This window comes from Gallinula chloropus (assembly GCF_964237585.1).
Source record: "Gallinula chloropus genome assembly, chromosome: 7".
Lineage (NCBI taxonomy): Eukaryota > Metazoa > Chordata > Aves > Gruiformes > Rallidae > Gallinula > Gallinula chloropus.
In genome coordinates this window covers 3,044,797-3,067,278 of record NC_140092.1, presented here as the reverse complement: position 1 = coordinate 3,067,278, position 22,482 = coordinate 3,044,797, and the positions used below count along the sequence as shown (strand labels likewise).

General features: G+C 35.9%; 1 protein-coding gene across 2 annotated transcripts in view; it reads right to left on the bottom strand.

Moving 5' to 3' along the window:
• JAKMIP1 (janus kinase and microtubule interacting protein 1) overlaps positions 1-22,482 on the bottom strand; it is a gene marked incomplete at its 3' end in the record, with an annotated part of 65,767 nt that overhangs the window by 24,001 nt on the left and 19,284 nt on the right. The window contains exons 5-13 of one of the 2 annotated variants that reach the window (XM_084266781.1): positions 21,097-21,243; positions 20,362-20,502; positions 17,113-17,172; positions 12,350-12,478; positions 10,990-11,118; positions 8,557-8,640; positions 4,969-5,031; positions 3,688-3,786; positions 582-683 (exon numbers count right to left, since the gene is read on the bottom strand). In XM_084266781.1, coding sequence (XP_084122907.1) covers positions 582-683; positions 3,688-3,786; positions 4,969-5,031; positions 8,557-8,640; positions 10,990-11,118; positions 12,350-12,478; positions 17,113-17,172; positions 20,362-20,502; positions 21,097-21,243 — 954 coding nt within the window. Of the gene's footprint in view, positions 1-581; positions 684-3,407; positions 3,787-4,968; positions 5,032-8,556; positions 8,641-10,989; positions 11,119-12,349; positions 12,479-17,112; positions 17,173-20,361; positions 20,503-21,096; positions 21,244-22,482 lie in introns of those variants that run through there. The other variant, XM_084266782.1, reaches the window with a different exon arrangement.

Below are 22,482 nucleotides of genomic sequence, written 5' to 3'. Positions count from 1 at the left end.
AAAAAAGTAATTCCTGCTTCCTCAGAGGAGAAGTAAACCAAGTGAGATCCTGGTGTTTATCTTGTACTTTATCTAAGATTATAGATAAGTGTCTCACCTGTTTGAATAAGTTTTTGGATCAGGCACCTCATGCTTCAAGGCCCTTGCCCAGGCAACTTTCTTAAGCATATCAATTAACAAAGACAAAAAATTTAAAAAAACAGTGCTTTACTAAACTGGGTGTAAAATAATGGGTAAATGTCATATTTCTGACCTTAGATGAAAGCATTTTATATCAAAATCAAAGTACTGTAGCAAGCCTGACCATGAATTACATCAACATCCACCACCTTCTCTGTAATAATTTTACAACACTATCCTAAACATAAATTCACTCGATTGCCTAGCCTTCATTGTCATCAATAAACCCCTGACCGACCAACAGATCCCTTTCCCACAGGTGAAAATATCTTCTCTTACTGTATTTGTTTTTTTCAGGTTGCCATCCTACAGCAAGATGGGAAACCATCTGTTTCGATATCGGGTTGCTCATTCTGAAAAAGTCCCTGGCCATCCAATGGTTACTAGTGCTCTACAGATACCTTTATTCCTTCCTGGTGACAGAACAGTTGAAGTGCACTTCCATTGTTTTCAGGGAAGGTGGTGATATGAAGATTAAACGCCGGCGACCTTCGTTCTCTCTCCTGAGGAAAGATTTTGTTTAAAAACAACAAGTGTGATTATATGCAAACGTTTATTACCCACCTTTATAAAACACTCATACATTGAACAGGCAGATTCCCGTTCAGATTCCAGATACACTTTGCTTCCTCCTTCTTCCACCATATTAGAAGGATTTTGGCTTTAGCTAAACACAGAGATGGCATTACCTTCCAGCTGACTGCATGCATGCAGCTTCTGCAAAGTTAACTGACAGTCTTCAGATGCAGAAGCCTTTGCATGCTGGTCAAAAATCCCCCAACTTTCTGGAACACTAAAAACTCTCCAGTTTATATTGGTTACAACTTTACTTAACTATCACTTTCCTACATGAAACGAAGGACAATTTAGGGAGAAGAAACTGCATAAAAAAATTTAAGCTCCACCATGAGATAGTACCATCACTGAATAGTACCATCACTGAAGATTTTCTCAATGAAATGAAAGCTGTGTGTCTGCTGCCTGTTTGCTCTATAGTTAACCTTTCTATTACAGCATGTAAATCCTCTGTCCTAGACACTGCACAACCCAGGATGTCGGAATACATTGAAAGGCAGCACTATTCCACACTTGATGTTCTTTGTGCCCAAACTAAAACCCAGAAGCTCCCATTTGTCTAAAACTATACTATTTCTAAAACACACCCAGCCCATCTACTTGACTTATATGCATTTCTTCAAAACACCAATCCATTATTTTATCAGAAGCAAAAATACAGTTAAAACAATAGATTACTTAAAATATAACATACTTGTGAAAATGACTGAAGGCTCTGGGCAACCAATGCACTGTGGCTTACTCTAAATTGCCTCTGGCCATGGGAACATGACTGAGGAAAATCAGATTTCCTCTCCATTTTACAAGAGAAGGCACCACCAACAAGAAATTCCATTTCTGACAGTATAATGAAAAAGAGCTACTGCAAAGATTGTGTTCCTATCACCATCTATACACTGTCCAATTTCCTAAATCACAAAGTGAGGTGCTTTAAGTATTATGGCAAGCAGGCTGCATCCGTTCACTTAAGCAAGCTACAAAGCATGCCAACTCTTCTTCATTAACTAACTTAGACCTAATTTGAAACTACAATGCAGAGGAGAAAATCTCTACAGATTTTCCCCCCTCATAGGCTCTATTTTAAATATTTCTGCATTACCAGTCTAATTTTGAAATGGTCTAAAATGACCTACCTGTTGTCAGAAGCTTTATTCTTGCTCAAATTCAGTTACTATTTTAGACTTTTTTTAAAAAAAAATTATTTGATGGTATTAAACACCTGAATTTGCATGATTACATGATAGACAAATGGTTGTGTTTTCTGATCAAGCCTAATTTTCATCCAAAATAATCTAATTCCTCTCAAAAAAAATACTATCAGGATTGCAAGAAGTGTTCATGTTTTTACTAAAGCATTCACACTGTCAGTCAGATTCATGTCTACGTGCTTGCCTGCTAAGGTTGAAAGTAATTCCTTGCAACCACACAAAGGTATTCCCATTGTTATTCTGTGAAACAAGTCCTTAAAGATTTGGCACATGACAAAACTTGGCACATCACTTAGCTATTTTATGTGTGATTCTTCCATGTGAAAAAGACAATCAGAAAAGATGTATTTTTGTCTTTTCCTCAGAAAATGTATTTGACTGTTTTACTTCTTAGACTACTTACAATTTGGGCAGCAGTTTCTAGTGTAATTGCCAATTCAAATGCTAAATTGTTCAGTATTTTACTTCACAGTTGCTTAATAAAATATAAATACATATATTAGACAATATTTTTAATTTCCTGAACATCTACTAAAGTTCTAATAACCTAAATTCATAAATTTTAAAATAACAGCAAATGACATTAGAAAATATACGGTCAATAAAGTAAAAGATTAAGAAAAAGATTAAGAAATGTCAAAGACAAAAAGAAGAATGTCCATGTAACAGGAAGACATGACATTTTCATCTTTACCAGAGAAGTTACACATGCCACGAGTTTTGGTGAAACGTGCTGGGTGATGAAAATTATGGAGTGAGAACGACAGGTTTCCTGGAGAGTTTGTTCTAAATGGCATTAAGAGTGTTGATGATCTTTGAATCTGAACAAACTGTTATCAGGCGGTACAACTGCATGAAAAATATGCATCACACACGAGTAGTTTAATGCTACCAAACTGGACATGGGCCCTATTTATGAAGAGATGAGAAGAATTGCTTTCTGATGTAATCATGGGCTACATGTTCAAACTGCTATTCACAAATCACTGTTATTTCACTTATGTAAAGTTGTACTTGTGTTTCACCAGTTTCACTCTGACATTGTCAGAGGTCTTGGTTTGTTTTTCTTTTTTCTGATTGATTGATTGATTGCCTTCCACTTTCTGATTGACTGATGCAAATTATTTCCAGTCCATGAACATTTTATGCCATCAAAAAATGGATTTCAGGTAAGAGAAATTCTTTCAAAGCTGATATCAAAATGTGTTCTTTTAAGGTCATTTTACTTTATATGAATGTTGTCAATCTTAAACCAACGCAATTAAAAGCACTTATACAATGATGTGATGAATGTGTCAGATCTTTAGTCAGATCAATGCATGCAAGATGTGAGACAGTGTGTTAATTTAAACAATGCCAACCAAGGCTACAGTATACATACCAAGTGATTTTACATGCAAGAAAGGAGCAGTTATGGAAATGAAACAAATAAAAAAGGCAAAATATTGCAAAACAAAATATTTTATTAGATGAAAAACAAACTATATGCAATATATATTAGCTATGTTACATCTTAATAAACATTAGTGAGCACTCTCTCCAAAACATATTAAGGCAGTGGTATAAATTTCTTTATCCCAAGATACAACGTTTAAAAAATAGATACCTAAGTGACTTCCCTTAAACATGCACCAGACATCAGTAATCTTTACAGGAATTTCAGCTTGGGTTCAAACATAATTTCTGCTCCATTTGAGAGTTTGCAACAGAGAGAATCTCTTACTTCAAGCTCTAGCACTCTGAATTCTAACAGCTCATTCTGGTCTTTTGCATCTTGCATCTCATTCTTCAGCTGATGCTCCTCTTGTTCCATTCTGTAAATCTATGGGATAAACAGAACATTGTAACACCCTGTAAGCAATGGAAAAAAGACATTACGGAGTGATGGGGTTTGGACAAAGCTGTTAATTATTTTGGTTTCTCATTAGACAATGGTCTGTGTTTTGGAGATGAAAAAGGAGCATCACATCTGAAAGTGTTTGTGATAATTGCCAGCAGAAAATAGTCAGTGATCTCTTAGAACAGTAATCTGGAAGTAGTATGAAGAGTGACATGACTATTATATCTAGAAGTTAAACAATAAAAGGTTTCTCTTAAAAATCAGTTGATGTATGAAGCTGGATTACATTTGGGTCACCACACTCATTTCTTTTGGATAACTAAACATCTACTCTTTACATTAAATGAAAGACAATAAAGGAGGGGGTTTAATGCCTACTTCTTCATTTTCCAGATTTATGATTTGGGCACTATCAATGACAAAATAGTAAATCAAAACTGTTCATTATATGCCAACTAATATCTTTGGTCTACTGTCTAGCTAAACTGGGTCCTTTTTTCATTTGTGTGAAATAAACAGAAGCATAATGCCTGACAGAATGCACTACAATGCTTATAATACCTAAGTGAATAAGTTAAGTCTAGTTGTAGCTACTTTTAGTCATGAATGTTTCTTCAGTTATCTTATTACTATAATACTGATTGAGCTACTAATTAGCTAAAATAATTCTTTCACTTCCTGAGCATCACTGAAGGGCAATGATGATGCTCATCTGAGTTATCATCTCAGACCATAAACAATAGAAGAGTTTTAAATCAATCATTATTGCTTAACATGTGGAAAGACTTTAAGAAATGCAAGGCTGAAGGGAGCAGGCAAATTTTTTTAGCAATTAGGACAACAATAACCTTTGTGCAACTGTTTGACATACGAGATTCCATGTTACACTTAATATTTTAGATTGTATTTTGTTGGACATCAGAAGCATCACCCAGCTTGGTTTTACTGCTGGCTATAAAACATGTAATTCCATAATAAAGAGCAGCTTCCATTCCCAAAGAGTCCAAAAACATATTGGTACTTAATTACAGAATTTTATCTGAATTTCTGTTTCTGGAGTGACATAACCAGTTTTCATGTTGATGTTCCAGTACTTTGTACATTCATTTCCTTTTACCAATCCTTTTATGATAAAGAGTGAAAACTGTGAAAATATTCCCATACCTTCTCTATCAACTCCTGATTTGTTCTGATTAACAGCTGCTTTTCTTCTACCCATTTTGAATCCTATAAGGAAGAAGAGGATTAAAATATTAAAATTATATATCTTTTGTTAAACTAGACTAATGAGTAATATGGAAGCAATAATCAGAAGATTTCAGACATCAGTATACACTCAAGTACAAAAATCATCACATGCAAAAAATAAAGCTCTCAAATATTCCAAAAATAAATATTTTAAACTATAGGAAAAAAATAAAAGTTCCTCTTTTTTCCTGAAGCTGTCTCTTTTTTGCCTAATATATTCTAGCTAGGCACATACATTAAAATCTTTACATATAGCAATTGTGGTTGTACACACTTCTGTGATATTTTATGTCATTAAAAAAAATAATTACTCAGCTTAACTCAAAACTACTTATTTCTATTGCAAAGATTTGGGATATTTCTTGGAAAATCATCCCATTTCGAGTAGTGTAGTGCAAATCCCAGTGGACAAAGGGGATAAACCATTTAACTATTCCAAATAACTGAAACTAAGCTTCAGTGGTAAGCAGTTAATTGCCTTCTGCTAAGAGTATGAGAACCAGGTTAATACAGAGTGTGATAAGGAATTCAAGGCTGTTGAGGAAGAGAAGTAATATAAGATATTCTATACTGTATTTCCATTTGATCTCCTGTTCCAAAGATGATCTATGTTTTTTAGGTTTTTCCATGGCCTCAAAAGACCTCATCAAATATCCCTTTAAAGACCCAAGTTACAAAATCTCACTGCCAGCCATAGCTGGACATTCACATTTAATGGATAACAGCCAAATTAGCTATTTTCTCCCTTTAACAGTTTAACAAAACAACATCCAACACTTAATATACCATACTAACTCTAGATCAAATTATTTTCTAGCTAAAAATGACAACTTATTAAAAATCTGAATGTCTTTAGTAAAGTATTAAGGCTGATACTTCCTTGGTCAGAAAGGTATTTGCACACTGATGCTGCAGGAGAAGTTCACAAATTAATGATAATTAATTAACTATTCTTGAAACATCAACCAAAAAAATAAAATACTATGGTATAATATTTACTCCAACTACATTTTTTTATAACTTTTAAAGTATGTTTTTCTACCTCCTGTCCACTACAGTTTCATAATCTACCATTCTTTCTACTTTCCCCACTCATACACAAGAACGCACAAGTGTATTTTAACCTTCATGCAGTAAACAAGCTTTGAAGGGCTATTATTTTTTAACCCAAGTCAAAAATAAAATCCATTGTACAGTTGAACATTTAACCAGCATTTCCCTGTGGTCAAGGAATGAACAAAGAGCTGCGCTCACAAGTTTAGGGTGGACATCCCAGTGTATGCCTATGGTAAGAGGCAGGTTCAACAGCTACATCAGACCTGCAGGTTCAACTCCTCCATCCCACACAAGTATTAAAAAAAAGGATTAATTTGCCCTGTTGATAACTAACTTCTGTGTCTTTCTTGATGGAGTTAGTTCAACTTCCTGAGAAAACTTGGCTTCAGTGGAATTGTATTTATATATACACTAGGCCACTGAGAGAACTGAGCGTTAAAAAACCCCACATAAATCCACCTAGCACATTACATACCTCAATATTTGGAGACTTACTTACTATTTCCCACTATAAAGGTTTCTTCTGTTAGTTTTATGCTTCTTATTCATGCAACTCAATGCACATTGCAGGAATGTTGTATTATTACTTTTGTTTTACATCTAGGAAATTCTGACAGATTGAATTGGTGGGAGATTAACAAGAGCCATTGACACTGACTTTGAAATTACACATAAATTGTCAGAAATCAAGCTTCAAATCATCATTTAACAATAAGATTCTAATCTCTTGCTCTGAATTTGAATTCAGGAAAACTGTGAAGGTCTTAGCTGCTTTTGTTTCCTAAAGCTGCAAAGTACAACTAAAAGTTCCTGGGATAATACACTAGGATCTTTTGATTCATTGTTTCCTTTTCAAACATTTCACAAACAGTATTAATCAAAGTCACTACCACCACCACATAAATGAACAAGAAATAATAATTAAAAAAATACATAAAAAAAATAAAAATCACATAGTGCACAAAGAACTCAGTTGATCATCACAACCATTTATTTTGTTTAATGTAAATCGGATGTAAATTGAGTGTAACAGGTCTGGTGAACTGAGCTGCTGTTAGAGCTCCCAGGGAAACACTCACCACTTCTGTGGAAAGCTAATGCTAGTGCAAACTAGCCCACTAGAGACAATATTATACAGCTGCTTGTCATGGTTACGGATCTCAAAGCAATAGCTAAATTCTAATTTCCAGGCATACCATGTTGACATACCATTCTGGACACAGAAGTCATTGCTTACATGTGTGTCATCTTCACTTATCATACTCAAATACACAGTACTATAACATTTTACACCGTAATAGTTGACTATTTTGTTAATGTTCTCAATTACACAGCAATTTGCCCACAACAACTTTATTATCAACACACTAAAATTTCAGCAGTAGATCCTCCAGAGGTCTTCAGTTCCATTTATTCTTCCAAAAGCTCAGTGCACCATCATTTTTAGACTGGTAACATATTTTCTATTTTTAGTAATGTTTTATTTACTAAGCAAATTGCAGTTTGTGTGGAAGGTAGCAGAAACAATCTTTAGCTTTTATTTGGGGATGGTCCCAAAACCTTTGTACTTATACAGAATCTTACAGAAACTTTTTTCTTACAAAGTACAAACCATTATAATATTAATAGCATTAACTTGGCATTAAGTTGCTTTTATTCAATGCTACAGTCTTTGAAACGTATATCTATAGATTTCTATATCTTACTTTATTACCATATGTTACCTGCAATCTTAAAACTGTTATTTCAAAAAATAAAGTGCAAAATAACATCTCCCCAATTTTCTCAGTGTATTCTAGCAGTTTTGCAGCTGGACATCTTTTTAAATGCCTTCTCATAACTCTTAATCAGCTTTCCTGAAGATCTCAGACATTATTAAATATGCATCAGTAGCTATACCTTCATCAAGTATTTACAAGATATACAGAAGCATAAGGCCTAATTTTACTCTATGTGATGGTAGGAGAATTTGAAAGCAGTTGGGTCCTCCAAGTATTCAAGCCCATGAGAGTAACACCACAACTCTGGTTCATTTCTCTACCTGAAGTGTGTGTGTGTGTAATTTCTTTTTTGATTTTTTTCTTTGCTACACACTAAAAATATTCTCCAGTACAAATATAGAGGATTTATTTTATTGGAATCTATATATAGCAAATATATACAAACTGGAAAACAGGAGAAAGGCCCTCACCAAATGACAATGGGACAGAATTTGAAATGCATGTACATACAGTTATTTCAATATTATGCTTTAATATGATGTGTTAGAAAATGAATATTTAATGGGATTTTCATAGCCTACACAATACTTTCAGTAATCTATTGCTGGAGTAGGAATTAAGCAGCATGACTTGTACGAACACACCAGCAAGCAATGAAGATGGCAAGGGCACCACTGCATGCAAAGGAGAAAATGATGTGGTAGAGGACATTAAGGGAACCTTTTACCTGTCCTTTCTCGATTAGAGCTTTTTCCAGGTCCTCAATTTTTGCCTGGCACCTGAGAAGATCAGCTTGCAGTTGTTCACGAGTCTGGGGAAAAAAAATATATCAAAAAGTGTGTGTATATGCATACACATCCAGGTAGACAGGGAGAATTAATTGCACACAGCATCAAATAAAGCTTTTTATGCTCTTCATTTAAAATTTGCTTTTGTGTTTATGTTACAAAACAATTAATGCCATCACCTTTACAGTATTTTCCCTTCCCAGCCTGAAAAGATGTTAAGGTCACATATTCAGTGACAAAGCTCTTCCTGGAGAGTGGGTGTGATGGGCAAGTTTGAAACTGAAAAAACACTAGGAAGCTATTCATAAATTTCAGGAATTCAAAGCAACTGGGGAAAAAGGGGCAAGAGAAAGAATTGCTATAAGAAATGAAAAAGGTTGATAGGTAAACAAAATACAGAACCAACATAATTTATATATGCCATAAGCAGCACACACCCATCAGTTTTCCTCAGTCTACATGATTATTACATTAGTACACTACAGCAGGTATTACTCGAAGTCTAGAGATGTTCTAAAAGGGGTGGGGTCATAGAAATACTAAACAAAAAGGATATAAACTAAAGGACATCTCTGGAGAACTTCAGTCACTGAGGCTCTTGAAGAAACTACTTTTCCTTCCCTGTTGCAGGTATGCTTTCATGCAAGCAGTTCAAGCATTCCTACAGGGATTTCTCTCTGCATCTTTGGGTCCCTATTGTTTACCTTAAGCCTCATCTAAATGTAATAGAAAACATTCATTCCACCAGAACACTGGGCCCTACAAAACTAACCATGCAGAAAGCTACCTTCTGACTCACTCAAAAGGTGGATTTGCATGGATCTGACAAGAGAGACCAAAACACCATGAAAAAGAAAGTGCAAAAATTCCAAACTGTACTAAAGGGACAGTTTGCAAATGCCTGTAAAATAAAATTTTCAAAAAAGCTATTACAAAAATATTCATACAAAGGTCTCCCTTCCCATGAAAGCAAAAAACCATGTAATAGTCTTTCATAACTTTCAAAACACGAGTGCCTCTGAAAACTTACTCTAATAGTAAATGCAATTATACCCCCCGACCCAATTCCAGCTTGAAAAGTGACCTCCAAAGTCCTTACTTCTTTCTTTGGCTAAGTGTCCTACTTAAAAACAGCGTCAAAGGCAGCTGGGCTTGTGTAAGATGCTAAGAACTCTAATAAATAAAGCCACAAAGCAACAGCTCTGCTATTATAAGAACTATATTTCACAGGGAAATAAGTTAAGGTTGGTTAAGAGCCACTTCAAAGAATCTTAAAAAAAAGAAACAAACCCCAAAACAAAACATGACATTTTTATTTAAGCCCTGAAGCTTCTAAATAGTGGCTCTGGGGATAATAGCCTAACGTTTTTAGCTGTAAATAACTCCAGATAATATCAAGCAGCCTACATTCTCCTGTAACTTTTATCTGGAAAGCTTTGTGCATTAACACAGGGAAATCCTGCTCCCACAAGCACACATTCTACACTTCAGAATATCCAATAAGTGGATTTTAAAGTCCTTGCCAGAGAAAGTGACTCCACCACCTCTTTAGGCAGCCTGTTCCAATACTTGACTACCCTTTCAGTAAATAATTCTCCCTGGTATCTAACTTAAATCTCCTGTGATGAAATTGGAAACCATTTCCTCTCATCCTATAGCTTATTACTTGACAGAAGAGACTGACCCTCACTTCTCTACACCCTCCTTGCAGGTGGTTGTAGAAAGTGGTAAGGTCTTCCCTCAGCCTCCTTTCCTTAAGAATAAAAAGCCCCAGTTCCCTCAGCTGCTCCTCATAAGACTTGTTCTCTAAACCCTTCCCCAGCTTCAGTGCCCTTCTCTGGACACGCTTCAGCATCGCAACGTCCTTCTTGTTGTGAGGGGCCCAAAACTGGACACTGTACATTTTTAGTGGAAAAATACTTTCTCAAATGCAGATTTCTGAAAACAGTTTTTTATTTCATATATCCAACAAAACATTTTAAGTAAAACTTCCTTTGTCAGATCTGAGTCAGGTTTTTAACACACTCATATGATAAAAGTACCCAAGTACTTATAACAACCCATTCGCCGATTCATTTGAAACCCATCATGTTGCTAACCAAATTGCAGGTTCAATTTGGATATAATTTTCAATAACAGTGTCTTACTACTGAAATCTTCAATATATTAGGCATGCTAGAATGAAGTATAATGATATCTTTGTTCTGATCACACCAGAGGAATCTAAATTGTAACCTTACTTACTCTCTGATCCTCAAAAACAGAGTGCTGCACTTTTAAATGACCTGTACAGGTATCTCCTGCTATTCCAAGTTTTTCCATCTTTTTCAATGATTTCAGAGTTAAAAGAAATTTCAGTTAAAAAAAATTACCCTTGCTTCTCTCTCTGCATCCAGGGTTCCACCGACTTGCTCCTGAAGCAATGCATATGCTCTCTGCAAAGCTTGGTACTCTCTCGTTAGCTGGCAGAACCTTAGTTCAGCTTCTTCTTTAGGAGTGCTCTTAATGAAGAGGTGGGGGGAAAAATGGTTTTGTATAAATATATATGATAAGGGGGTTGTTTATATAAAGACAGACTCACAAACACAAGCAACACAACGCATATTGAGTCTCAGAGTTTAATGGACTTTAATAAATAAAGGCAGAGATCAGTAACTGTGGCTACCTTACATCTCAAGGCACTGTAAGTTCCCATATAAGGCATTAATGTATAGAAACGGGAAGAAACTGGCTGGGGAAAGTCAAGAGTGAACAGTTCTATGCAGCACCGTCTTCTGAAGCCCTTCTTGCTCTGGAGCTGCTGAAGGGGTTCTGTTCTTACTTGTCATGCAGCCCATCACTGCCTCCTTATTCTTTTTCTCTACAATGCCAGGGCAAAGCATTTTACCCACATTAGCACACTCACACAGAACTTGTATTTTAAAAGCTGTAAGATTTCTTCTTTAAACTTTTTTTTTTCACATAAATGATTTGTAAAATCTTAATTTTCATTGAGTTTTGAGCAAACGACATCAACATTTTCAAGGTCATTTCTATAATGCAGAAGGCAAGAAAGGTCCTCCCCTTTAAATAGTTTTTGCTCCAGGAACTTAATCTCCAAGGAAAAGAGATTACAATATTATTAAATATTAAACTTAGAAAAATAGGAGGGTTCTTGTGACTGAGGAGCATTAGGCACAAGTTAGTGAACAGAAAAGAAAGATGAAAAAGAGCATCTAATTCATGCTTTGCCCTCAGCCCTGCAACTTTTTAAAGCATGCCAGCTGTGCTATACATCAGAGAGCTGAGACAAAACATGTCAGTGGATATTTACTACCTATGATCATTTAAACCTCAATGAATTGCAAAATCCTCTCCAAGTATTGTTAAGTACAGGAAGAAAATCCTGGTTGTATCAAAACAGTCAAATAAATTATAAGGCTGAAATGCAAACTATTGTCTAGTAACGACTTTGGGCAAAGCAATGCACCAATTCATTTTCTTTTCACTAGCAAGAGAGGGTTGGAGAAAAACAATTTTCTTTCTCTGCCAAATCTGTCAGGCAGAATATTTTCTTATTAATTCTACTGTGATGACTATGTATGTGTTACTGGACTTGAAACAAAACAAAGTAATTCTCTGCCAAATCTTTAATAGTTCCTGTGGCAGAACAGCTGGGGGAAAAGAAAAGTTTGCATTTAACACTCCATGTCCATTTTTATACAAATTAAGAGCAAATCAGCTATTACTTACATCTTCCAAATCTTCTTCTGGTGTTGCTGGTGTCCTGTCTGTTTTATCTGTGTTATATGACGTTACAGATGATGTTTCTGAATCAACAGATTCTTCATCAAATCCAAAAAATGTCTCCACAACATGCCTCTGAAAAGTTAGTTTTTCTTAGTTATTGGTGAAAAAGTTGGAAAACTCCAGTGACCCAGTAAACAGTAGCCAAGGTCTTCTCTGAACATTACTTTAGTATTTACTGATTGCAGCCTATAATCATCTAGAGTAATACTACAAGTAAATATACAGAGTTGAAAACAGGGCTAAAGAAATGGTGCTACCTTCAAGTTACAAAGAAGACAAATTTACAGTTTGGATTGGCAGGTCAACTGCTCAGGAAGAACTTTGACTCCAAACTGATGCACTTCCATAAAGATGAGGGTAGATTATATGGATGTGAAGAAGAAAGAGGAAAACAAAACCCAAGAGACTTTCAGGAAGGCCACATCCTCATTTTGTAGTGTGGATACCTTCTGCTCAAAGATGCTCAGAGTAAAACCAAACCAAAGTTGCAAGGAGATTCTTACATCAATACTTTTAGATGCCTCTCTGCTGCCCATACCAGCTTGTCTCTGGATGGGACTCAGAACAAGCAGCCTGTGCTGTGGAGGAACCTGGCCAAAGACAAGCAACTCAGAGGACTGAAGAGCAGCTGACCCTGCTCACGCCTCCTGCTTCAAGCGCGTTTTGGCCTCAAAAACAACACACACACTTCAGCAACACTCAAACACAACCTGCAATAAAGTACAGGCTCAAAGGCTGACAAAGTAAACAGTCATCTTGACTTAGAAACTGCTGCTAGAAGGGACTTCTAAAAGATGGAGAACAAACCTCCAATTTATTATCATACACATGGCAGAGAAAACACAGTACCATGAAGGTCAGCAGCAGTTTAGTTAAAACTAATGATAAAGCTTATACCCACAGATCTTTCTGCTATACATCAAACTACAGCCACTTTTGTAGGTAACTCAGCTTTAAGTACACATCTTCCTTTAACCCTGCATGCACACACCCACTCACACACAGTGTTTCAAGGACTGAGAAAAAACAATAGTTAAACCACCACAGGCTTGACTTTGAAAAAACATGTACAGGTTTGAGAAGATACTTAAAGCAATGCCATTATTCTGACAAAGGAGACAAGCTGGATGTAAACATTTTACAAGTAGCCAAAGTAGGAGAAATATTTGCATATATTAATAAATCACTTGATTGTGAGACTAGAGGGAATTAGGCAACAAAATTAGTATAGCCTATCATACTAAAAACCCCAACGCTTCAAGGAGAGTTAAAAAATCAAAACATATTAAATATTCTATAGATGGTCTATAATATATAAGGTTATGAGTAAACCAATTATTTATATTTAATGACTCCTTCCTCATTAGAGAAGCTGTACATTTATTTTTTGTAGCGTACACTTTCCATAGAAATAAAGATAAGGTGCTTAGCCATTGTATATTAATTGCAGATGTATGTATTGCTTCATGGCAGTTACAAAATAGGCAGTTTTATTGTTGCTCATCTACTGTCTGAAGCAACTAGCTACAAGTGGAAAGAAAAAAATAAAGGAAAAAAGTTCCTATGAAGCCTGTTGTTAAGCACTGGAATAAATACAACTCCAAGGGATATTCCATATCTTCCTCAAAAGCTGAATCACAATGATTTTTTAAAATTATATAAAGCATGTACAATACTCACTGGATTTTTGTAACTATACACTGTTTTCATTCAAGTTTCATACCAACTTTTCTTAAAAATGGGAACTTTCTCAATTAGCCACTTAAAGATTCTTTCATATTGATTTGTACTTTTGTTACTTCTAAATTATAACTTCATAATTAAGAAAATACTCATGCAAATTGCTGAAGAATTCTGATTTGAATTCTAATATTTACTGACTACTGCCATGCATTTAATAGCAAGTATGTTTCACGTGGATTTATATCAGTGTTTTCACAGAATTTTAAAGTGAAATTACAGATTAGGTCTTTATAACTCAAGTATTACTGCTTCTGCTGAAGTATGGTTCTTGGGAAAAATCAAAGTTTAGAATGTTACAAATCAATACTGACACATAGACCACATTATATGCAAATTTCAACATACCCTCATATTTCTAATGCTTTGAATTAGATCTACTTACATATAAATAATCTGATTTCTCTGTTTCTGAAGTAATTTCCCTTTAGGTCTAAATACCTCATTTTCAAGGACTTAACCTAACATGATGAAAATGATCTGAGATTAATTTCCTTGTAATGCAATCAGACAAGCTAATCAGTAACTTCTTACCTTCATGCTTATATGTCATTTCTTGGCAGCCAGAAAAATATAGGCACACCAAAGCACAGAGGCAGAGAAAAAAGGAAAAATATAAAACAAGAAATATGAACTCCATTACACCAGTGTGCAGGCTTTCCACTACCACCAATGCAGCTTATGTATTAGATTTTAAATTAAAGAAAAAAAAAAAGGAATCCAGAGTCCTGCAGTTTCCAAACAAACCAGGCAATTATGCCTTGTTTTCAAATGCATGACTCCATCAATTATGGAATCACTGTACACGTCAAAAATAAACAAAAACCCCAAAATACTGTTTTCCAGACTTTACTGATTGTTTCACTACCAAAATTGGGTGGAAAAAAACCACAGCAAAACACAAAAACCCCACCCCAAACCAAACAAAAACCAAACCCAAACCTTCATCTGGAAAAAAGCATGCTTTGAACAGCAAAAGAAGATTTACCTCTGCTACATCTTTTTCCTAACAAGTCCATTGGCACGATAATGTTAAAAACACAAAACAAACCCCAAAACCCCCACCTTTATCAGCTTAGATGCTTCACATCAGAGAAAATTACCCTACAGTACCTGACTATACACAGTCATTATATTAATCCTCTCAATACCTTGCAGCCACAGCAGTTATAAAGCCCCATCCTACCATGCTGCTCCTTTCCTTTCCTTGGGGAACCCTGGGTTGTTTCCAGCGTGGTTCTATGGACACCTATGCCCCTTGGCAATTGAAAGAGTACTCAAAGCTACACTAGCAACAGTAACCTAGTGCAGCTACAGAGCTCCAGAAAACAACAAACATCTAATTGTAAAAAAACCCAAACAAACCCAAAAAGAAAAAAAAAACCCAAAACCCAATCAAAAAGTAACAAAATCCCCACAAAAAAACCCAAACAAACAAAACCCTTGATATTTCCAAAGCCTTCTCAGCTGAACTGATGTTATTTAAACTCAACAGGGCTATAAAGGCTACTAGTCCAGCCTGACAGATCAGTCACATTCGTGAAAACTAATTCTCATCTGTTCTTTCCTTTTTCACTTTGTGAAAGGAAGTGGGATCCAGCTGGAAATAGATCCATCCCCAACAGCCAAGCTTGGTAGTTTGCTGACTTGATGCTAATTTTATATTTAACAAATGCTCAAAAAGTAAAGCCAAATGTTTACATCAGTAATTTCTTCTTTTGAGTGCTTGGTTAGGACAGACCAACCCATAATTTCTTCTAAGTATCATATATAGGTTACTATTTAGCAAAGAAGCTTATACAGTTAATTTAAAATCAGATAAGGGCTAATGAATTAGATGACAACTATAAAATTCACTGTATTACTTATACATGTGTATGTATATATTTAATTTTATGTCCTGTTTTTAAACTTGCTCTCAGGACACAAACTTCCAAATAGACTACACCAAGAAAAACTGCTTTGGGGTTACTGGAAATATATTTGGTGTCTATCAGCCTTCCATTACATAACAGAAAAATGCATGCAAAATTTACCAGCATTTCTGAATTTTTCTTTTCTCATATGTAAAAGACACATCATTATTCAAGTCCTAATTTCAAGAAATTACCAGTGAAACAGAATCCCAAAGGATAAATTATTCAGAGTACTGGTATTACAGAATGCAAAGAAATAAAAAAGCACCACCTGTAGGTCACCAGGAATATATTATGCAGAACACACAGACAACAAGCATCAGTTTAGGACAGAATGTATCTTAAATTACCATATAACAATAATCATCTCTCCACACTTCACTTTCATTTTTTTTTCCTCTTACCCCATTCTCCTCCCCTGACAGGTTCCAGGGTGCTAATTTTCAACTTCACAAAAACACATTATTTGCCAAAATTAATTACATTAAACATGCATTAAACACTGAAGGTATGCTCTGAAGGAAAACTTTTCTATTTCTACAACCTAAATTTTCCTCTTGTGCTTTGCCTTCAACAGAAAAATAGCTACTAGTGAAAAATAGCTACAACCTTAGTATTCCTATATCACACAGAGAAATATCACTTCAATAACATCCCTAGCATGAATTTAAGGTTTTCAATTGTGGTTAAACAGGAACTTAGTACAAACACTGCGTTTTCTTCAAAAAGGACTGAACATCTGCCCTTTGAAATGGTAATTGTTTCAAGCCATTATATCATTTAGACCTCAAGCCACTTAAGTATTTAGTCTACAATAGCTAAAAGTGTAATTACATTGTTTAAAACAAAACCCAAAACAACACTTGTGTGCAGTACAAAACTCACAGTTCCTGAATTATCCAAAGAAAAACTTAATAAGCACTGACTAGGAAAAAATATAAGAGAGTTATATGAAACTTTACAAACCTTTACTATTATTTTATGTCAGGCCATAGATGAAACAAGGACTGTTTACAACACCAAAATGCCTGGAAAATGAAGTTTGCTCACCTTGGGAGGCTTCAGGCTTTTTCGCCTCTGTTTTTTAGACCGCAATAACCGTTCCCTCTCCTAGAAGGAAAGAGAACATATTGGTATGTGTTTCTTCTATATATGCATTGAGATATGTCTAGCACAAAGAAACATCATTAAAAGTTTCTTAAAGCCTATGATAAACTTCACTCAAAGACAACGTCTTTGTCCTTTTGAGCACCGCCACATCAGTATAACATCCTGCTGTACTGCAGCTTTGTCCCTTCAGCAAACAAACCTTCAGCCATATACTTTTCACATTTGATGTGAGGTTGGCAAGGAAAGTCTTTGTTATATTCTGGGCACAGATCTATGACAGTTCTTTTACCAGGATGCTTACTATGGAAACAGACTTCATGCTCTCACGCCAGTGTCCAACCCTCCTGAGGAAGCAGGTTGGTAGCCAAAAATTAGTCCAGTCTTAGTACTTAGAAGTCATTATATCAGGCACACTGATATACAACCATGCATATGCAGATAAAGTGTTACACATGTCTTATCGTTGTGGAGGGAAGCCTCAAATCCAAAGGCACTCTAGCTTAGTCTGCGTCAGTGCCTTTTTTATGACTGTGATCTAGGAATCAGGTCACAATTAACTATATCTTAATATGGGGAGGTTTTTAACTGGAAAAAAGCCTCAGGGTGTATGGACATTCAATCTCAACAAAAATATTGCCTTGAATTTCAAAGAAGAGGAGGAAGCAGCTTAGAAAATGCAAAGGAGAGGATAAGTAAAAAAACCACCACCACCAAAAAACTCATCCAAAAAATACCCCAAGAAGCAGATCTGCCTTTTTCCTGATTCATTCCTTAGTTCTGCATCTTTTCTTGCAACACCTCTGTTTTAAAAAGAAGAATTATAGCAGTTCCAAGGGCTTCTCTGGAGATTATTGCTCACTACATAGTATTATTTTATTCAGAGTTCCTTGCTTTATATTCAGCTCAGAAATTGGACAAATAGCAAACTCCTAGTGGAAATCACAATAAAAATATTCATTTTATCAGAACATTGTTCCAAGAACAAAGTTTGAGAAAATACAAAATCATTCAGAAAAGCACAATAAATAACATAGCACCTTTAATACATGCGGTAATGAAAAGTAATGACTGCCAAGGTAGAAAGGAGGAGGTAATTAAGCTGCAGAATAATTATTAAGCTCAAGCTGAAAACACAAATTTGAATTTTTTGAAAGTGCTGAAGAATATTGCTTCCTCCTCAGGCACAGTCCCTGATTTAACCTGGGTGTCCTGCATCCCAAGTAGGTGTCCAAACAGTTGGAGAAACTGGCTAGTCTTCTCATTTTGTCTTTCTTTTCCTCTCCTCACATTTCAGTGGAGAATGAACAAACACTTCGAAAATCCCCAACTCCTTCCTGCTTCTAATCTTGTCTGTAAGAAGACTGCTTCATTTACTATCTCTGTAATACATGAAGCTACCAGAACAATAAAGCCAATTTAAAAACACTTCTGAAATTGTAGCATCTTTTACAATTATCTGAGTTTATCTTGACAGCTTTTTTTTTAAGAACTGACCAGAAAAATCACTATAGTGAGAGAACTCAAGTTTATATGGCATCAAAGACACCCTGTAAATGACAATACTAATCAATTCAGACAACCTTATTGCCTAAAACTATCTCATTCTAATTTCTGTATCACATTGGTCTCAGCTGGAGTTAAGCTGATGACTTTTCTATTAATCAGGTATGTGACATGTGGGTCATTCTTGATAATTATGATACAGCTGAATTCTGTAGAGGTGTGACTTGAGCCAGAAAAGACAGCTGAAAAGCTCAGTGGAAGTACAGAGTTCCACTGTATTCGTATCAAAGGCAAATCAATTTGTCTGTACTGACAACCAAAGCAGTGCCCTAGTTAATAATTTAACTTATTTCTGTCAGTGAAAAAATATCTGTAAACAGGAAACAAAGCAAAAATGAAACCGTATTTTAAAATATTTATTTATTTTACTTTCACACTAAACACAAGTAAATGCTAGTTGACCAAAGTAAGGATACAATATATTTCTTCAAATTACTGGCTGAGACAGTAAAAAGAGTCCTTTCATACTCACTTTACACTGAAATAGAAGTGAGGTTATATCTGCCGTACTCTTCCAATTTAATATTGTGTTGTAGTCCCTGCCTGTACCGTTATCTTGGGAAGGTAAAGCAGCATTGCTCTGTGAATCAGACCCTACATCATAGCACCTGAGTTAACATCTACTGCTTGTAACACTGTGACATTAGCAAATGCATGCAGACATCAATCTTTGGCACCGATTACAGAGACATATCCTGGGTCCAAATCACAGAGGAACTGCCGAGAATAGAGACAATGTTCCAGCCAGAGCAGTAACACATCATGTTGGTTTAGCTTTCTGGATCTTCTATTTTTATTTTCAATGTTGTACCTAATTGTTTAATTCTTTTTACTTAGACAGAATGATCTTAATATCATTTTTTAGCAGTCAGTAATGCCATTTGAGAGGCACTGGAATAGTCTGCGTGAGTTCCACATGCTGCTCCAGAAAGGCAGGGCTGCCTCAGAGATGACACGTCATTTCTGCCAGCACCAGAACAGTGTACCATACATTGCACTAAACAGCACTAGACAACTCCAACACAGCTCAAAAAAAATCCTGATCAAACAGTGCAAACATCTATGAGCATCATCTTAAGTGTTTTCCAAAGTCAGAGAGCAGCAGCTGTGCAAGTCGGATCTTAAACTGCACTGCTGCCTTCGTTTGGATGAATTGTGCATAGTTGGTGACATTTTGTTTAAAGACAGCTAGTGTGGCCAGCTCAGAGACACTTAGCTGGGTGACATGAATGCCATCCTACGCCATCCTGCATGTTCCTTGCTTTTAGAAGGGCTTCTAGATAAGGGCAGTAGTTGGGTTTGCCCCGGGGTCTACATCCAACACGTTTCAGTCATTAAGTTTTGAAACGTGTCCTTTCCTCCAAGTTCCTCAGTTGTTGACAAGGTGGAAGGACTGATGCACTTCTTTTCACAGGCAGCTCATAATAGGCAAATACTTTATAGTACAGAGATTCACACATATTCCAACAAATCTGTTCACTACCTGAGGAACAACACAAACCCTTCAACACCGAAGAACTATTTCTGAATTACTACAACAACTGGAGTTAAAATATCTCTCTCAAATCTTTAGCTTGCCTACAAATGTGTGTGCATGCACGTGTGTATACCAGTCATAAGCATTACCACTGTGAGATCATCAATAACATGCTGCTGTTCTTTGACTTGCAGTCTAAGGAATTCAATTTCTTGTTCCTCCCGTGTGCTACTGAGATCGTTCAAAGAGGTGTGCCTCTTCAGTGCTGGTTGTGCAGATAACTTCTCTTTCTAGAAAAATTAAAATAAAATTTTAAAAAAGTAAACATGAAGTGTCTTGCTGGAACAGAAGGACAATTCTCATGTGTGATGTAGTCATTAGGAATTCTTTCAACTGATCAGTGCATACTCCACTGCAATAAAAGTCCTCTTTTAAAAAAAAAAAAATCAACACTTTCTATACACTTCAGTATTAATATCTCACATGAGATATTTAAAAACAGAATAAAAGAACAGTCTGGTACAAAATCAGTAGAGAGAACTCAATGGTTTAACATAGTACAAAGCCTTTGGCACATGCACTCAAGTTCAGTTCCGACTTCTAATCACAAAAGCAGCAGTTATTCCAGCTGATTTTTAGTCACACACTTCCATAGCCTCCAAACACATTTTATGTGTCTGTGATCCCGTCCCTTAATCAGTGTGAACTGATACAACAGAAAGCACATGCCGCTCTGAATTTAGAGTATGAATATGCAGTTACATTGGCTGAATTTAAGCCTCTGAAAGTCTGCATTAAGAGTAAAAGCCTCACAAGCACTTCCACCTCAAAAGTAGCTGCCTGCAGTGTGTCCTTACATCATGATGTCAGAGCTGATTCCTTACCAATTCCGCATTCTCCCTGGAGAGATTTTTTATTTTCTCCTCCATTCGCTGGATACATTGCAACATATCATCATTTTTTTTGCTCATCCTCTTATTTTTTTCTACCAAAGGCTTCAGCTGACTCTCTGTCTCCCGAGAACGTTTCAGCTGCAAATGGCAAAGGAAGAAAGTTAGCTGGGCTTTTGTTTATACCTGTAGGAAAGAAGAAATGTGTGTTTTCACTTGCCTTCTTCCTTTGTTGAGGAAGTTTAGTTCTTTTGTTAAGTAGCACCTCATATAGACTACTGCTGAGCTAAGAACTACTACTGGAGTACAAAGAAATAGCATTTCTCTCTACAAAACCACCAGATCTGCTCACTGGGTTTTGCTGTTGGAAAACATGATGATCCACAAAAGTGATTTCTTGATAAACAAATCTCATGGCATATAAAAGCTTCTTGTGAGTAAGTGGGTCTCTAGGGTAGTCATTTTCACTGTCCCTTAGCAGCAGTAAACTCTTCCTACTCTACTGTAAAAACCCTATACCTGATCTGTAATTAGAGCAATGAGAAAGTCAGCCAGAGGGCACAGATTCAATCTCAGCATTCTGCTGACATTTTCAAGCTGCTCAATTTTGTTCCTGTGGTTTTACGATGTGAGACGATTATGTGAAGCAAATTACTGCCCCTTCTTGCCTTTGTGTGTATTCAATATTTCATTCTTTTTATTTCATTAATCTCTGAGCCGTTTTGTTTGTAAAATATCTGTTTTCCAATCAAAATTTTCTTCAATTTGCTGAGTTTTAACTGGAAATGAGAAAGAGAGAATCTTTCTCCTGAGGTAGTTTCTCTGAATGTTTGGGTTTCCTGTTTCATTCTAAGGAGAAATATATTTTTTCACAGTACTGAATCACATGAGCTTACTGATATTACAGGTCTTATGTAATATTGTCTCACAATATGACAAAGCCTTCTCCCTACCTTTTCAAAATACATTTCTTTACGCCTCTAAGCCAAGCAACAAGAGCAGCACTTGACTGATACATGCTCTCCATTTAGAGGGACACCAAAGGATACGTGTTGCAGGACTACAGCAGTCTTCAAGGATATTTTGAATGACTTATGTGCACTGAAAGGATTAGGAGGCTGAATTGTCTTGTCTTTATGTAATGCAACCTTCAAAAAGGCAAGATGTTCTTGAGAGTATAGAGCAAAGAAAAGCAACTGTAGCAGTAAAAAGGGGGAGACACACTACTCAAACTAACACTCAACACCTAGGCAAAGTAGGAAAAATAGCAAACTACTGCCTGGCTAAAGCTCATGTTCTTCTTACCCTAAAATAACCCTTAAATTGTTATCAATATTTTCATATGACAGGGCACTTTGGAGCTTACAGCTATTTAAAGAT